Source organism: Micromesistius poutassou, assembly GCF_964030765.1.
Source record: "Micromesistius poutassou genome assembly, chromosome: 12".
Taxonomy (NCBI): Eukaryota; Metazoa; Chordata; class Actinopteri; order Gadiformes; family Gadidae; genus Micromesistius; species Micromesistius poutassou.
This window is the reverse complement of record NC_140282.1, coordinates 10,514,457-10,528,545: the sequence shown is the minus strand read 5'-3', so window position 1 is coordinate 10,528,545 and position 14,089 is coordinate 10,514,457. Positions and strand designations below refer to the sequence as shown.

The window sequence follows — 14,089 nt, the reverse complement described above, 5'->3', positions numbered from 1 at the left end:
TTCTTCTGTTTCTGATTCTTCTAAAGGTCCCAGGGCCACCTAAGCCCCCGTCTAAAGAGCTGAAGCCCAGCGTTACCGCTGCTGAAGAAGACATTGAAGACCTGTCTGAAGGTGATTCTGTGCCCGGGGCTGACAAAGAGACAGATCCACTGATCACCCCTCGGACCGAATCCATGAGCAGCTCCATGGATGACCCAGCCATGGACATGTCGCCTGCGCAGGAAACCAGCCATCCCACTATACCTCCTAAAGACAAGAAGCCTGGTAAAGACCCGGAACGGGAGGGCTCGCCATTGACGTCGGAAGGCCCAAGTGATGAAACCATAGACAAAGTCAGTGAGATGGATCAATCCTCATCCCTACCCACTGTCCTAAAGCCAGAGGTGGAAGATATGTCAACAAGCCCCAGTGCCGAGGAACTTCCCAAAGTATTAGATGTAACACCTGAGCCAATATCAGACTTTACCCCAAGTGGTCCAGCTAACGCCCCCAGCAGCAACAAGCCGCAGGTGCAATGGCAATCTGACACCACAACTCTACCTACCCCGGACTCACCTTCATTAGAAACAACCAGGAAGAGCCCTAGCCCAATGCCACCCCTGAAGAAAAAGCCTTTAAAAATGTGTCCTCCAAAACCGCTCTCTCCTGTGAAGCCGCCTCAGCCTGAAGATCAACCGACAGTGAGTGCTGACGCCATGGTTACTCAGCAGGAAGACTCCAGCTCCTCCAGTGAAACTGCACCTTCAGTCTGCTCGACCCACACAGAAGACTCTCCCGAACCCACCACAGAGTCTCACGATGATATCCCAACCGTGGTTCTTACTCTGAGCGAACCGGAATCACAGCGAGCGCCATCAGAGCGCAGCATTTGCCACTCTGAGGGCGACAGCGTGGACTCTGGAAGCGAAGACACTTTGGCTTCCTCCACTTTTGCACTAAGGGGAAGTCAAGTGGGTTTAGACTCTGTCTACGCGAGTGAAGACGAGGGCGAAGATTACAACAACCCGGAGCAGATCCGTGATGCGGCTCCTGAGGGAACCACGATCCCCCAGGTGTCCTCAAGTGTGCAGATAAACCTAATCCGGCCAAAACCTAAAGTCGCTCCTCGACCCCCCGTTCTCAGACCCATTTTCAAAGCCATGTCGGCCTCGGTTGGAGATCTGCTGTCCAACAATTCAGAGGAGACCCGAGACATTTCTCAGAGAGACAGTGGGGACGGTCTTAGTGAGGTCAAGAACCTTGAGAGCGAAATTGCTCTGGGGTTGAAGCAGACAAAGGAACTCCTCAGCGGCACAGCCCAGACACAGGGGGAGGGCCTCGGAAAAAACATGCCAGAAGATTTACTGGCAAAGGCCATGGAGAAACTAAGGATGGCGGATCACTTTCTCAGGGAGGCGAAGAACTTGGAGGAGTCGAAACGTCCGAGCAGAAGCAACAGGAGTAGCTGGTGAATGGTCACTATGTAGAAAAGTACAGAGTTACTATTTGGTTTCTTGTAGTAACCAGACGATGTAGCGTCATTGCGAATGTCATTCCCGGGCGTGTTGGTTGGTGAGTGTGTGGAAGCGTAGCTTGTTGCTGGTTGTACCTTCTTAAGCACAATGGCTTCTCCCTCATCTTCTAGGAATGTTTCATAGTTACTGGTCCATTATATATGGAGCACCTTTAAAAAATCCATCCCAGATAGAGGGAATCATTTTAAATTATGAATTAGCACTAAGCCTATTAGGTTTACAGATACTACAAATTGCAGATGGCAATTTTGGATAATTGTCATCGGAAATGTACAGAGTCTGGCCTGGCCACTCTGAAACATAGTTTCTTAACATAAATAATTGGTAGGTGATCAGGTCAAAGTAGATTCTGAATTGTTTACATGTAAGAATCAACACACTTGTTAGTAAGAGATTGTATTACTTATATTTCGCTGCCACTGACCAAAATGCCAGGGACTGCCTTATTTCCTGTCACCTATGAAAAGGAAATGCCGTGGTTAAGGCCACACACCACACTCATTTCAGAGAAAATTAACAAGAAGACAAATTCCTTTTTTGTGGCAGAAGTGACACGTACAATTGAGTTAATTTAGTCTCTTTTAAACAATGCTTAACTTGTGCTTCTATTTTGCTGTTGTGTTTGTCATCTTCTGTGACAATTACATCCTGGCAGTTTGTTTCAATGACTTGTCCAATAAATGCAAAATAAGGTCTCTAGTCATGGGGATGACATGGAGGCTGACTGAATTCTTATTATCGCAGAAAACCAATCAAGGTGAAGTAGAAGTAGCATGGCCTTCGTCACATCTCCGGTACCGGTGGTAAGACGTAACGTGTTAGCACTTAACACCCTTCCACAAAACGGAGATCATACAGGAACTGACTCGCTTCCTGGTTCAACTAGGTGGGTGGGTACATATTGTTACATCATATAGTATTAGGGAAAGTACTGCCTTAACAGAAGTCTGCTCTCGTTTGACTGAGGGCTGAAGATTTGATCATGTATTTTAGATTTTAGGCTTGTGTCAATGGACTGTGAATCTACATCTCCCTTTTCATTGTGTGTATGTGTGTGTCTTGGTTAGTTTGTTCTGTGCGTATTGACTTCAGTTTGTTTGAGAGTTTGTTTGAGCACTGTGCTATGTACATTGCTTTACCAGGTGTATTTGAATTTGATATCGGCAAGTGTATTGAGAAAGTGTTAAGAAGAGTTGTTCTCAAAAGGGAAACATGTGGTTCCTTGAGTAGTTGTGTGTAAAGGATGATGCCAAGAATGGCTTGTTAAGGATCTTAATGATTGATTGATATGCAGTTAGCACAGGTGACACCAGCTGAAATAAATGTCTTGGAGATTTGACACACAGAATCGTTTCCTGTGGAAGGTTGATTGTGAATGGGTTAAAACCACATTGTACATACCACATTTTAAATAAATAATTCCATATTAAGTTATTAATGATTTGTCCACAACAGATTCTAACCCATGTTCCTGGAAAGCCTTGTTGCTATTGTCTAATGCTAACCCGGTAGGTCAGGTGTGTTAATAGGCCTTTCTTGTCTTTGTCAGTTTTTTGCCATCTTTTATAGTTCACCTTTGTCATGCAATATAACGCAAATATAAATGAAAATGAAAATAAATGTACACATTATATTAACTGACAGCTCTCTCTAACTTTCATTGTTGACCAAAAGGGAATAATATGAGTCAAATAAGAGTTTTTGTGTGTGTGGGTGTGTGTGTGTGTGTGTGTGTGTGTGTATGTGTGTGTGAATAATGGGATTTTTCTAACTTTCATTTTCTTAACCAAAGGGAAATCATTTTGAGTCAGACAAGAGAGTGAGTGTATGTGTTGGTTTGTGTGCATATGCATGTGTGTTGGTGTGAGTTTCGGTAACTAAAATAGGAACAGCTTCTTGCTGCATTCCCCTTTTACTGGAACTGAGATTAATCATTATTTCCAAGGTTATTTTTTATTTGAAACACTTATACGTTGATAAGGAAACTTTAAAGACAGACTTTCCAAATGTATGCATTCATTTAAAACATTGGAAAGTCCAACTAATCAACAATATGACATACCTAAAAATATGAATTATTATCCATCTATAAAGATATATTTTATATATCTTTGCTATTGGCAATTATTTCTCATCCCATCTCCTCCTCTGTATTAATGTGTAGCCTAAACACTTCTTCTACTTATTGTGTTCACTAATGATGGAAGTAGGAGGGTTAGGAGTGTGTTTTGACCTAGATTGTCCTAGAAGATAAAGGCTGGGCTGCTTTCCTCTTGGCAGCTCACCCGGATGTTCCCGGGCTGGAGTAACAGCGCATGTTTATGCTGCTCGCACTAAAGGCTACTAAACGCCTGCGACCGATGATCTACTAAAGCATGCGGAGATTTATTGGTTTATAACAGCCTAGGAAGCATGGAGGATGACCTGGCGTCGGAGGACGATACGCGTAAGTGTTAGAGTGGTGTTGATCTGTGTTTGGATACGAGAGATGCAGTGAGATGCCTGAGAACAGCTGGGCGATAGTGCTTCCTCCATTCAGGATTTGTCAATGTGTGATGTGGTCAATGAAGGGTTTATTATTGGTGATATCTCTTGATACCCTTGATATTGTGAAATCATTGACATATGGTTCAAACGACGCAGCACCATTTTTGTGGGCACTTGCTGCATATCAATTATTGAATACAACCGATATTTGGTTTCCTTCTATTGTTTTATTTCCCTGCTTCAAATAAATCAAGTAGCCTAGGTAGCCTAATTGGTTAATTGATTCCAAAGGAAAATATCTATAAAGGCTATTCCATCTAGGACTATAAATCCCATTGAGCTTGATGTGGGCCCAGTGGTCAATTATGGTTTAATTTAAGTTATTCCTAAGCATAATCTAATTACATGTTTTACAAATACATTTTTTTTTATTTCATTCCAATAACGGTAGATCAGTTGACCAGCCGGTTTAAAGGAATATGCCGGTGTCTGTAGTCTTGTCGCCCACTAGCGGTTGAAAATACTTTGTTCAAAGGATGACGTTTGGTCGATATTTGTTCAGACAAAACAACATCAGATCAGACAACAATCGGTGCAGCACCAACTATTTAGATATGAACATAGCTAATTGGCAGTGCAGCAGATGTGGAGAATAGAAACACACAGAAGATAGGCTATCTATCGTCAATGTATGCCTTATGATGTATACTTTATTAAACATAATTATTCTAATTCTAATTATGTTATAATTATTTAAATATCTGTATTTCTACAGTGGCCAGTCTACACCGTGTTGATTTAAAGCATTTACAGTCACTTTTGTAAAGTTTACTACTGCTGGCCGAGTTTGTGTTCCCTGTTAGCCAATTACGTGCTTCCAGCCTCCAGCGACATGATTGGTCAAACCAAAAATAAAACGAAAGCAAGTGATACTAGTTCACCCAGATCTGAGCTTGTAAAGATACATAAAGATATCTAAATCAGACTTTATTTCAGGATTAATCAGACTTAATCCTGAGTCAGATTCATGGGACTGTGATGATTCAAGGATTAAAATTGGTCTTTGAGTCAGCAACGTCAGCAGAAGCTGAAGATGTCATCGCCGCTGTGTCATGTCCAGTGCTGCTGTCAGAGAAGGCCCTCCATGACGCGGCCAAGAGGAACGAGGTGGAGAGGATGCAGGAGCTGATCAGGCTGGGGGTCAACGTCCGGGCCAAGAACAAGGTGAGTGTTGAGAAGGCAGCGGGCCTAGGGGTTTGACAGTCTGGCTCTAGGGGTTAGGGTGTTTGACCTCCAGCCTAAAGGTCCCGGGTCTGAATCCAACCCCAATCCCCGCAGTCTACCCGATCATTGAGCAAGATAACCCATACCTGCTCCTGAGGACCTGTATCTGAATTCAGTCTGCTAATGACTAAATAGTTAATAGAATGGACCAGGAGTCCACACACGACTCGATCAAATCAATCAAATCTGGTGGTGACGGTTTAGCACAATTTCAAAGGGTTACACAGGGCCAGGTACAAAATGTTATTCACAATGCTCTAGTAAGGGTTAACATGGAGGAGGTGTTTCCTTTGAGTGTAGAGACCTGTAGTATACCTATAGCAAGGGTTAGACCTGTAGTAGACCTCTAGTAAGGGTTAACATTATGGAGGTGTTTCCTGTGTGTAGACCTGTAGTAGACCTCTAGTAGGGGTTAACATGGTGGAGGTGTTTCCGCTGTGTAGGACCTGTAGTATACCTCTAGTAAAACCTGTAGTAGACCTCTAGTAAGACCTGTAGTAGACCTCTAGTAAGGGTTCACATGGTTGAGACGTGTAGTAGACCTCTAGTAGGGGTTCACATGGTTGAGACGTGTAGTAGACCTCTAGTAGGGGTTCACATGGTGGAGGTGTTTCCTCTGTGTGTACAGACCTGTAGTAGACCTCTAGTAAGGGTTAGACCTGTAGTAGACCTCTAGTAAGGGTTAGACCTGTAGTAGACCTCTAGTAAGGGTTAGACCTGTAGTAGACCTCTAGTAAGGGTTAGACCTGTAGTAGACCTCTAGTAAGGGTTAGACCTGTAGTAGACCTCTAGTAGGGGTTCACATGGTGGAGGTGTGTCCTCTGTCTCCAGGTGGAGAGGAAGGCGCTGCACTGGGCGGCTGGAGCCGGCAACGAAGAGGCTGTCCGTCTGCTGCTGCAGCGGGACAGACACCTGGACGAGGAGGACAGTGTATGTTTAGATATACAACACACACACACAGTTGAACACAGACATGGACACAACACACACATGAACAAATACACACACACACAAACACATACAATTAGTGGAACCAGTGTAGCAACGACATGCAAAACGACTGAAGGCTTCAACGTGTGTGTTGGTAGTTTGGCATGAACGCCCTCCTGCTGGCCTCCTGGTTCGGTCACCTGAAGGTCCTGCAGCTCCTGGTGGCCTCTGGAGCCCTGCTCACCTGGGAGAACAAGGTAGGCCACGCCTCCTCCTCACACCTCTCCATTCATGGTTATGACAACCTCATAATGTCCCAACTAGGAACGTGTATGTGTGTGTATATGTATTCATACTTTGCACGTGACGTCGGCTGGCTGGCGGGCAAGAACTCCAGCAACGAAACCTAGTAAACTAATCAGGACGTCGCCAGTTTTACCACACGAATGGTCATTAGGTTCCTCTCAGTCCAAATACCGTTGTGATGGAAATATTAGGTCAACGGGAGCATTTGTACCAGGCATACACATGGCAAACTGACAAATTAGACATTTATTTTTGTACGGAATCTCCCTGCTTCTGAAATGCGCGAACATCTCCGCCCAGCGCTCATTCCACTGCAGATTAAATCGCACAGCATTCTGTAACAGCAACTGTGCGATCATCCCTGCCCTCACACATTATTGAAATCATATGCTGGATGCTTTAATCTTTCTATGTGTTTTTTAGTGAATGATCGGGCTATAATAAGACCACATTGGCTATGTAATCGCGGACAAAAGGGGACATTTCATAGTGGATGGTGGAATAGTAACATTCACCTTTGCTTTGATTATGAAGATATTCCTGTTTTTCACCTCCCATACGACAGCGTTGTTAACCCATCAGTAGGCTTTCAATTTTTGTGCAGTATAAGGTAACAGATTCTCTATGAGATAAATGTAAATATCTCCAAACTCCAAGTCTGGTAGAGTCTTTGCCAGCTTCAAAGCAATGAATACGTCAGCGGGTGCTGTGTATGGATCACAAGTTCCGAGTATGTTTATCTTCTCTTCGTATCTAATTTTAACATTTTGTGACATATGGTCAAATAGTTGATTGATTGAAGTATCAGAAATCTGCAAGGCTGCAATTCCCCTGGTTGGCCGTTGTTCGTCGCCATTTTGCCAGCGTTTGTTGCCCTCCAGGTATCCAAGGTAGTCACGTGACCACAAAGTATGAATATGTGCGCCTGATATATATGTGTGTGTGTGTGTGTGTGTGTGTGTGTGTGTGTGTTGGTCTTCCAGAATGGCCTGAGCATGCTCCACTGTGCGGCCCAGCGAGGTCACACCAAAGTCCTGGAGTTCATCATGGAGAACCTGGAAGATCTCAGCCTGGACAGAGTGGACAAGGTGTGGAGTTCTCCCCTCTACCAATGGCACTCATTCACGCACGCACGCACGCACACACACACACACACACACACACACACACAAAGACCGAACAAACACACACATGTACAGTTAAGAATGCCCCAACCTGTTGACTTTATAGATTTTAGTATGGATCCTGTCTTTCCCTGGTTAACACCAACAAGGCCACAGACAGCAACAGTACAGTATTAAGTGGTAATTTAAAGAGAGAGGGTCATTTAGAAACCTTGTTGACATACAGTATGTGTGTTCCATTTGTGATAGGCTCTGTGGGGAACATTTACAAATGGAGTACCAGCTGCATTGATTCCAACAGTTGCAGTGAATGTAAAAATACAGGCCCCTTTGTTCAGAGACATTACAATGAATATCAAGTGACCACTCTTTAGCATCCGCCTTCTTTTCTGAGGTTCTTTATATGAAATGTTTGTATTGTAACTAAACCCTTCGATACCGGTTCCCAGACCTGTTTAACCTGCTACCGCACCCATATGATGAAGACATATACCATTTCATGAAAGCATCCTAAACAAACATGAGCGAATACATTTTTAATTAGGGTGGCTGTGTCAATGTCTCCGGTCAGGCCTACTGTGTTGTTAAGGACATGTCTCTGGTCAGGCCTACTGTGTTGTTAAGGACATGTCTCTGGTCAGGCCTACTGTGTTGTTAAGGACATGTCTCTGGTCAGGCCTACTGTGATGTTAAGGACATGTCTCTGGTCAGGCCTACTGTGATGTTAAGGACATGTCTCTGGTCAGGCCTACTGTGATGTTAAGGACATGTCTCTGGTCAGGCCTACTGTGATGAATCTAAAGACATCTGTCTGGACAGGCGGGGAGGACAGCGTTCCTCCTGGCTACTGAACACGGACAGCTGGAAGTGGTGGAGTATCTGATCGGGATGGGTTGTACACACGGCTCAAAAGACAAGGTGACCATCTTCACACAGACATGAACAAAAAAAGTAATTTCTGTCGTTTATCAATGGACAAATGGACACACGTGTATGAGTGAATGAATAAAGTCTTTATAGAATAATATAAATGTAAAAATGTAAATGCATTTCTCCTTCCTTCGATTGCGACACAGGAGGGGAACACGGCTCTGCATCTGGCAGCCAAGAACGGTTGCTGTGAGGTCCTGAGGAAGATCCTGGAGACGGGCTTGGATGTGGATGAGAGGAACGCAGTGAGTGAAGCGTGGAACCAAGTGTGATGTGCTGAGCAGCATGCCATCTGACACTCCATATGTAGTGACGGCTGTAGTGACACCACAGATGCTCGCTCTGTGTCGAGGTGAAGGTGTCTGTATGAGTGGTTCACTGTTTACCTGCTATATTCGCACTTATGGCACACACGTGCCATTTGACAGTGAATCTACTTAAGTGGTTTTAGTAGTGATTTCTCTTCTCTGTCTTCTTTCCCAGGAGGGTCTCACAGCATTGCACATGGCGGTGGATGAGGATCACTGTAGTTGTGTGGAACTCTTGCTGCTCTCCGGCTGTAATGTCAACGCTCAAACTATGGTATGCTCAAATTATAGCTGTACTTGTACATTTACTTACACCATGCAGAGGCAGACTCTGGACCACGTCAGTGATTGAAGACTACGGCCGTCATGGTCTGATGATTTAAAAATGGAGCCAAGGTTGACGTTTGAAGTGTAACATTATTGTTGTGTTTTCTTCCTTATTTTTTTCTGCAGAAGGACATGAATGCCTTGCATTTCGCAGCTCAGCACGGCTTTGTCAATATGACCACCTTAATGCTGGAAGCAAAGACTCATACAGATGTTGTAGACAGTGTAAGTACAATACAATGTCAAACTGTGAGCGTTTATTGTTTGTAGCATTCACTGAGCTGTTTTCTGGATGTTGTATTGCAGGGAAATTCATTCTTATTTGTGTTGACCATGTCTTGTTTCATTCCTGTGTTGTGAACAGCAAAACAGGACGCCTCTTCACATAGCAGTGTCCAACCATCACACCAACGTCATACGGCTACTGCTAGATTCTGGATGTGACCTGGACATCCCTGACAAGGTGAGAACAGGAGACATCGTTACTGTTACTATGAGGCGTAGGTGTAGATTTCGGGGTTGGGGGGTGTAGGGGATCCCCTCAATATTGTTTTGAACACGTGCATTTATCCCCTCAATAAAAAAATGAAAGAAGGAGTGGACTTTTGTTTTGACAAAACGCTAGAAAGCCGCTCATAGATGCAACAGGGACCTGTCTTTCTTCCAAGGAATACAGACACAATTGCTGAAACGAAAGACACAACATAAGGAAAGAAGAGTAAATCATGCCTAAAGGGAGTCACATTGCAATTAACACCTCAGTTTCTAATGTACACTATACATTACTTCAACTCTCTCAAGGCATAGCAAAATGGCGCAGTATCGCCAACAAAACCTGCCACGATGCATTCCGCTGAAGCCTTCGAAGGCAAAGCAATACAGAATGCCTGAGAGCATTGCTGCATTATACTCCACTATATTTAGAACTGTCACCTGGGGCCAGTTTCCTGAGTGTTTGGCTTGACATAAATAAAGACATTCACACCAGAAATTGATGCAGTAAAGGCAGGAATTGGTGCATATAATTTCACCAGAATGCAGAAAATTACATGTTTGATGCTCTAAATGTCAACGCCACTGCTATGATGCAACCTACATATGGCCTGGATGCTGCATACAAGCGTGCAGCACGGATAGTTACTGGATTGTGAAACTTAGAAGAGAGAGATAACAAACTTCTTGAACACACGGATGTTTCCCTTATCTGCCTAAGTCCTTAAAGTGCTACCTCTGTAAGAAATTCAGTCTTATTTCCAATACAAATAGGTCATATATACGATTATTTATTATAGTATTTCAGTCACTTAACCAATAAAGTTAATAAAGATATATAGTTCGGGGGGGAATTAGGTGCAGGGCAGTGTAATCTATGCTGTGTTTGACTACAAGCCGAAAGGTACAGGGTACATTGTCCCAACACAGCCTACCTGTAGGCATCCTAGAGTTAAATAAGCCCCAACCCCTTCCTGCTCCTTCTTGACATGTTTCTGTATCACTGTAATTTGTTCTGGATAAAGGTGCCTTGGTAAATAAGTACAATTTAGATTATTATATAAAAAAAACACTGTCCCTTTGTGATTTCCATCATATGTTTTCCATTGTAATATTTTCCAATGATGTTTTGTATTAATTTCATTACGTACTAGTATATTCTTCCAAGCTTATGTTAAAATCACAATCCTTGATCATGATGTGGATATAAAATGCATCGTAACCCTGGGGCTGGTGTCATCAGATGTGGCCTGTGAGGCCCTTGGAGACTGTCACTGTGATTAAGGGCTGTACAAACACACTCCCGCTGATCTGTGGTTCATCTCCCTGCAGAGACTTCAGACCCCCTTACACATCGCTGCAGAAGACGGCCGCCAGGACCTGGTGGAGATGATGCTCGTAGCCGGAGTCAAACTCAACCTGACGGACAAGGTACAGCTCAACGTGCCCCACGACAAAAGCTCTTATCTGTGCCACATGACTGGACATTCTTTTTAAACAAGGGCGCGTGTTCATTCTAAAGAACGGTGGGTTCACTAAGGCGGGCTACTATAGATGTTCTCATAGGTGAGGCAATGTTAGCACACAGTGAATAATAAGATGCATTAATATTATTTAAATATGAATTAGTAAGTTACTTATTAGTAAGTTACTATGAATAAGTTATTTAAATGAACTCAAGCAACCTCACACAACACCAGGGAGGGAGGATTATCCTCTTCTGCTCCTGATGTGACTGAACCTAAAGTAACATTAAGCGCATGTTGTATGTATAATGACCCCCCCAGCAGGGCAAAACGTGTCTGGAGGTCGCGGCGAGGGGCGGCCACGTCATCCTCGTCGATATGATCATCAAGGCAGACCGGTTCTACAAGTGGGAAAAAGTACATTTTGTGGAGTGGTTCTGCATGTTTTTAAATTGCACAAAATACCTTGTTAAAGTAAAGGTTGTAATATGTGAAAAAGAATAGATGGATGGAAATATATATTAATGTCCATAAACATAACAGATATATAACTACAGCCGTAAGTAGGAGTTGAATTTACTCAACATGTTACTTATCTTACTTAACATGTAAAGACATTATAAGGTTTATGTGATACTTTAGTCTGCTTGGATGATTCCCTGCATATACGTATATATTTTTGAAAATATTACATAACTAGATGCTTTGATGTAATATGATCACACAGTGCATAATACATGATCTACTCCACTTACATCCAACATAATTCTGCCTGCCCTCCCAGGACAGCGCGTCCAGGGGCCAGCCCCCGTGGGACGGCCGGCCCCTGACCTTCAGGCAGGACCACCAGCTGGAGACCCAGCACCTGCGCTCCGTTCTGTGGAGCCTGGCCACCAAGCACCTCTGCCGGGGCGAGTGGAAGATCCTGGGCCAGCACTGGGGCTTCACCAGTGACCACATGCGGGCCATAGAGCAACAGTGGACAGGTCAATCACTTTCTTGTTCGGGTGAAATACTATCTTCTTTATCAGCTGATGATCAGAACCAGGATGTGTTTTAGTGTCCGGAAGGTTTGCACATAATATAAATATAATATAATATATGAATATAATATATTTGTTGTAAAAAGGACAAAAAAAAAAACAACTGTACAGGATGCCAACAAATAATAGACATAAACCATGGGGATGATCAGCATGGCATCGTCTCAAGTTTCACTCCAAACCATGAGACAGCGGTATGATATAATGTGGAGAAGAATGCTTGTTGTTCTAGAGCAGAGAGTAGAGCAGGTGCAACTGTGTTTGGTTAGTGTTTGGTTAGCAGTAGGGCATTGGTCTAGCACTACAGTTCTGACATTCATTGCAAAACTATTGACTTAGAAAACCCAATAATTAAGCTTGGGGCGTAACTAAGGAAACCAAATAAAAGCTTGTAAATAAATCCTGAGAGCAAATGGACCACAGGCGTCGATCGCCTGGGCCCTGTTTGTTTTCACTGATATTTAAAAAGGTAATGGCAGGTGGACCACTGCTATTACTAAACACCAAGCTTAGACACAAATGCAGCATGAGCCACAAAGAAGAACACAGCCTCATGAAGACCACAACCTTGTGAAGACCACAGCTCATAAAGACCTCATGAAGAGCTTTGAATCTAGGCATGGCCAGCATCAAATCCAGACCATAAACTCATGGACCTTTCCAAGTTAATTTCACAAAAGCTTCCCCATTCCTCAAACTTCAGTGTTGTAATGTGCGTATGAATGTTATCTCTCCTCTAACTTCAAGGTTCCAAGAGCTTCAAAGAGCACGGCCACCGGATGCTGCTGATCTGGCTGCACGGGGCAGTGCAGGCCGGGGACAACCCAGTGAAAGGCCTGTACGAGGGGCTGGTGGAGATCTCACGCACTGACCTGGCAGGTGAGCTCTTCAAAACAACTCCACTGTGACTCCTGCCACCGTTAGGTTTGAGTGTGATGATCATTGTCTTAGAAACACTTGATTTGGGTTTTAAGGATGATAATGATTGAAAGCGTTCATGATTGCCTATTCTGCCATTTCATAATTTCAAATGATGGTAAGGAACTGTTGTGTAATGTGTGCCTTTGAAGCCCTTTGGGACTGTACATGTGATTAAGGGCTAATTGTATTGTAAGTAAGTAAGATTTCACTCCTTTCACCCCTCTCCACCCCCCATAATCTTGCAGAAAGCATCCGCCAAAAAGCGAACGATGACATCATCCATCCCAGAATATGTTGCTTGATGTGAAGCAACATACCACAGCACGAAGCAAGATCAAGAGACAAGGTCTCCGCCTCTGAAGAACTCACCTCCTGCTGGTCTACTGTTGTGTTTAATGTTCATCCAACGCATGCCTTTTGCAGTGCCGATGCATTGCATGTTTTGAGTGTGTCCAATATCCCTAAATGAGTGTGTGGTGAGAATAAATAATGGTTTCAGTGCGACTGAAACCACTGCACAAACTGCTGCAACCCCAAAATTAGATGTTCTTCTCACAATGCAATACAAGGTCTTGTGGAAATTCCCTCGGATGTAAAACTGCTGTTGCATCAAGCCTTGCTGATGAAGACTTCTGTACCGATTTAATGTTCTTATGGCACCTTTTAGCACTAGGGTGTCTGACAAATGCTGTAATATTTAAAGTGTTATTGGCATAACCTTCTTTCTACCATGTCATGTAAATCCAATAAATGATGTATTAATATAATTGTTGAGTTGGTAACTGTTTTCCTAACAAAGACTCAGATCAAAATCAAAAAATCTGTACTTTTATCTACAATACAGCAGAAAGCGTCATGGGACTTATTGTTGGCGATACTCAACCATATTAAGAGGATTCAAGAGAGTTGTAGTTCTGTAAATTCCGAAATCAACATAAATATTCAGTAACCTAGGCT

At 43.4% G+C, this 14,089-nt stretch overlaps 2 protein-coding genes across 4 annotated transcripts in view; both read left to right on the top strand.

Moving 5' to 3' along the window:
* Positions 1-3,149, top strand: part of plekho2 (pleckstrin homology domain containing, family O member 2) — a 13,148-nt gene extending 9,999 nt beyond the window's left edge. The window contains exon 7 of the mRNA XM_084476015.1: positions 27-3,149. Within this exon, the coding sequence (XP_084332141.1) occupies positions 27-1,451 (1,425 nt within the window). The 3' untranslated portion in view covers positions 1,452-3,149. The remainder of the gene's footprint in view (positions 1-26) is intronic.
* Positions 3,150-3,826: 677 nt separating this feature from the next.
* ankdd1a (ankyrin repeat and death domain containing 1A) lies at positions 3,827-13,899 on the top strand. 3 transcript variants are annotated; one of them, XM_084475761.1, is made up of 15 exons: positions 3,827-3,960; positions 5,122-5,225; positions 6,117-6,215; positions 6,374-6,472; positions 7,505-7,609; positions 8,465-8,563; positions 8,722-8,820; positions 9,059-9,157; positions 9,337-9,435; positions 9,575-9,673; positions 11,035-11,133; positions 11,493-11,585; positions 11,953-12,154; positions 12,959-13,090; positions 13,378-13,899. In XM_084475761.1, exons 1-15 carry the CDS (start codon positions 3,927-3,929, stop codon positions 13,437-13,439), a joined length of 1,524 nt encoding a protein of 507 aa, XP_084331887.1. In that variant the 5' UTR covers positions 3,827-3,926; the 3' UTR covers positions 13,440-13,899. The 3 variants fall into 3 exon arrangements, with proteins under 3 accessions (XP_084331887.1, XP_084331888.1, XP_084331886.1); XM_084475762.1 differs by having other exon boundaries at positions 11,490-11,585; positions 13,382-13,899; XM_084475760.1 differs by having other exon boundaries at positions 11,490-11,585.
* Positions 13,900-14,089: the final 190 nt, after the last annotated feature.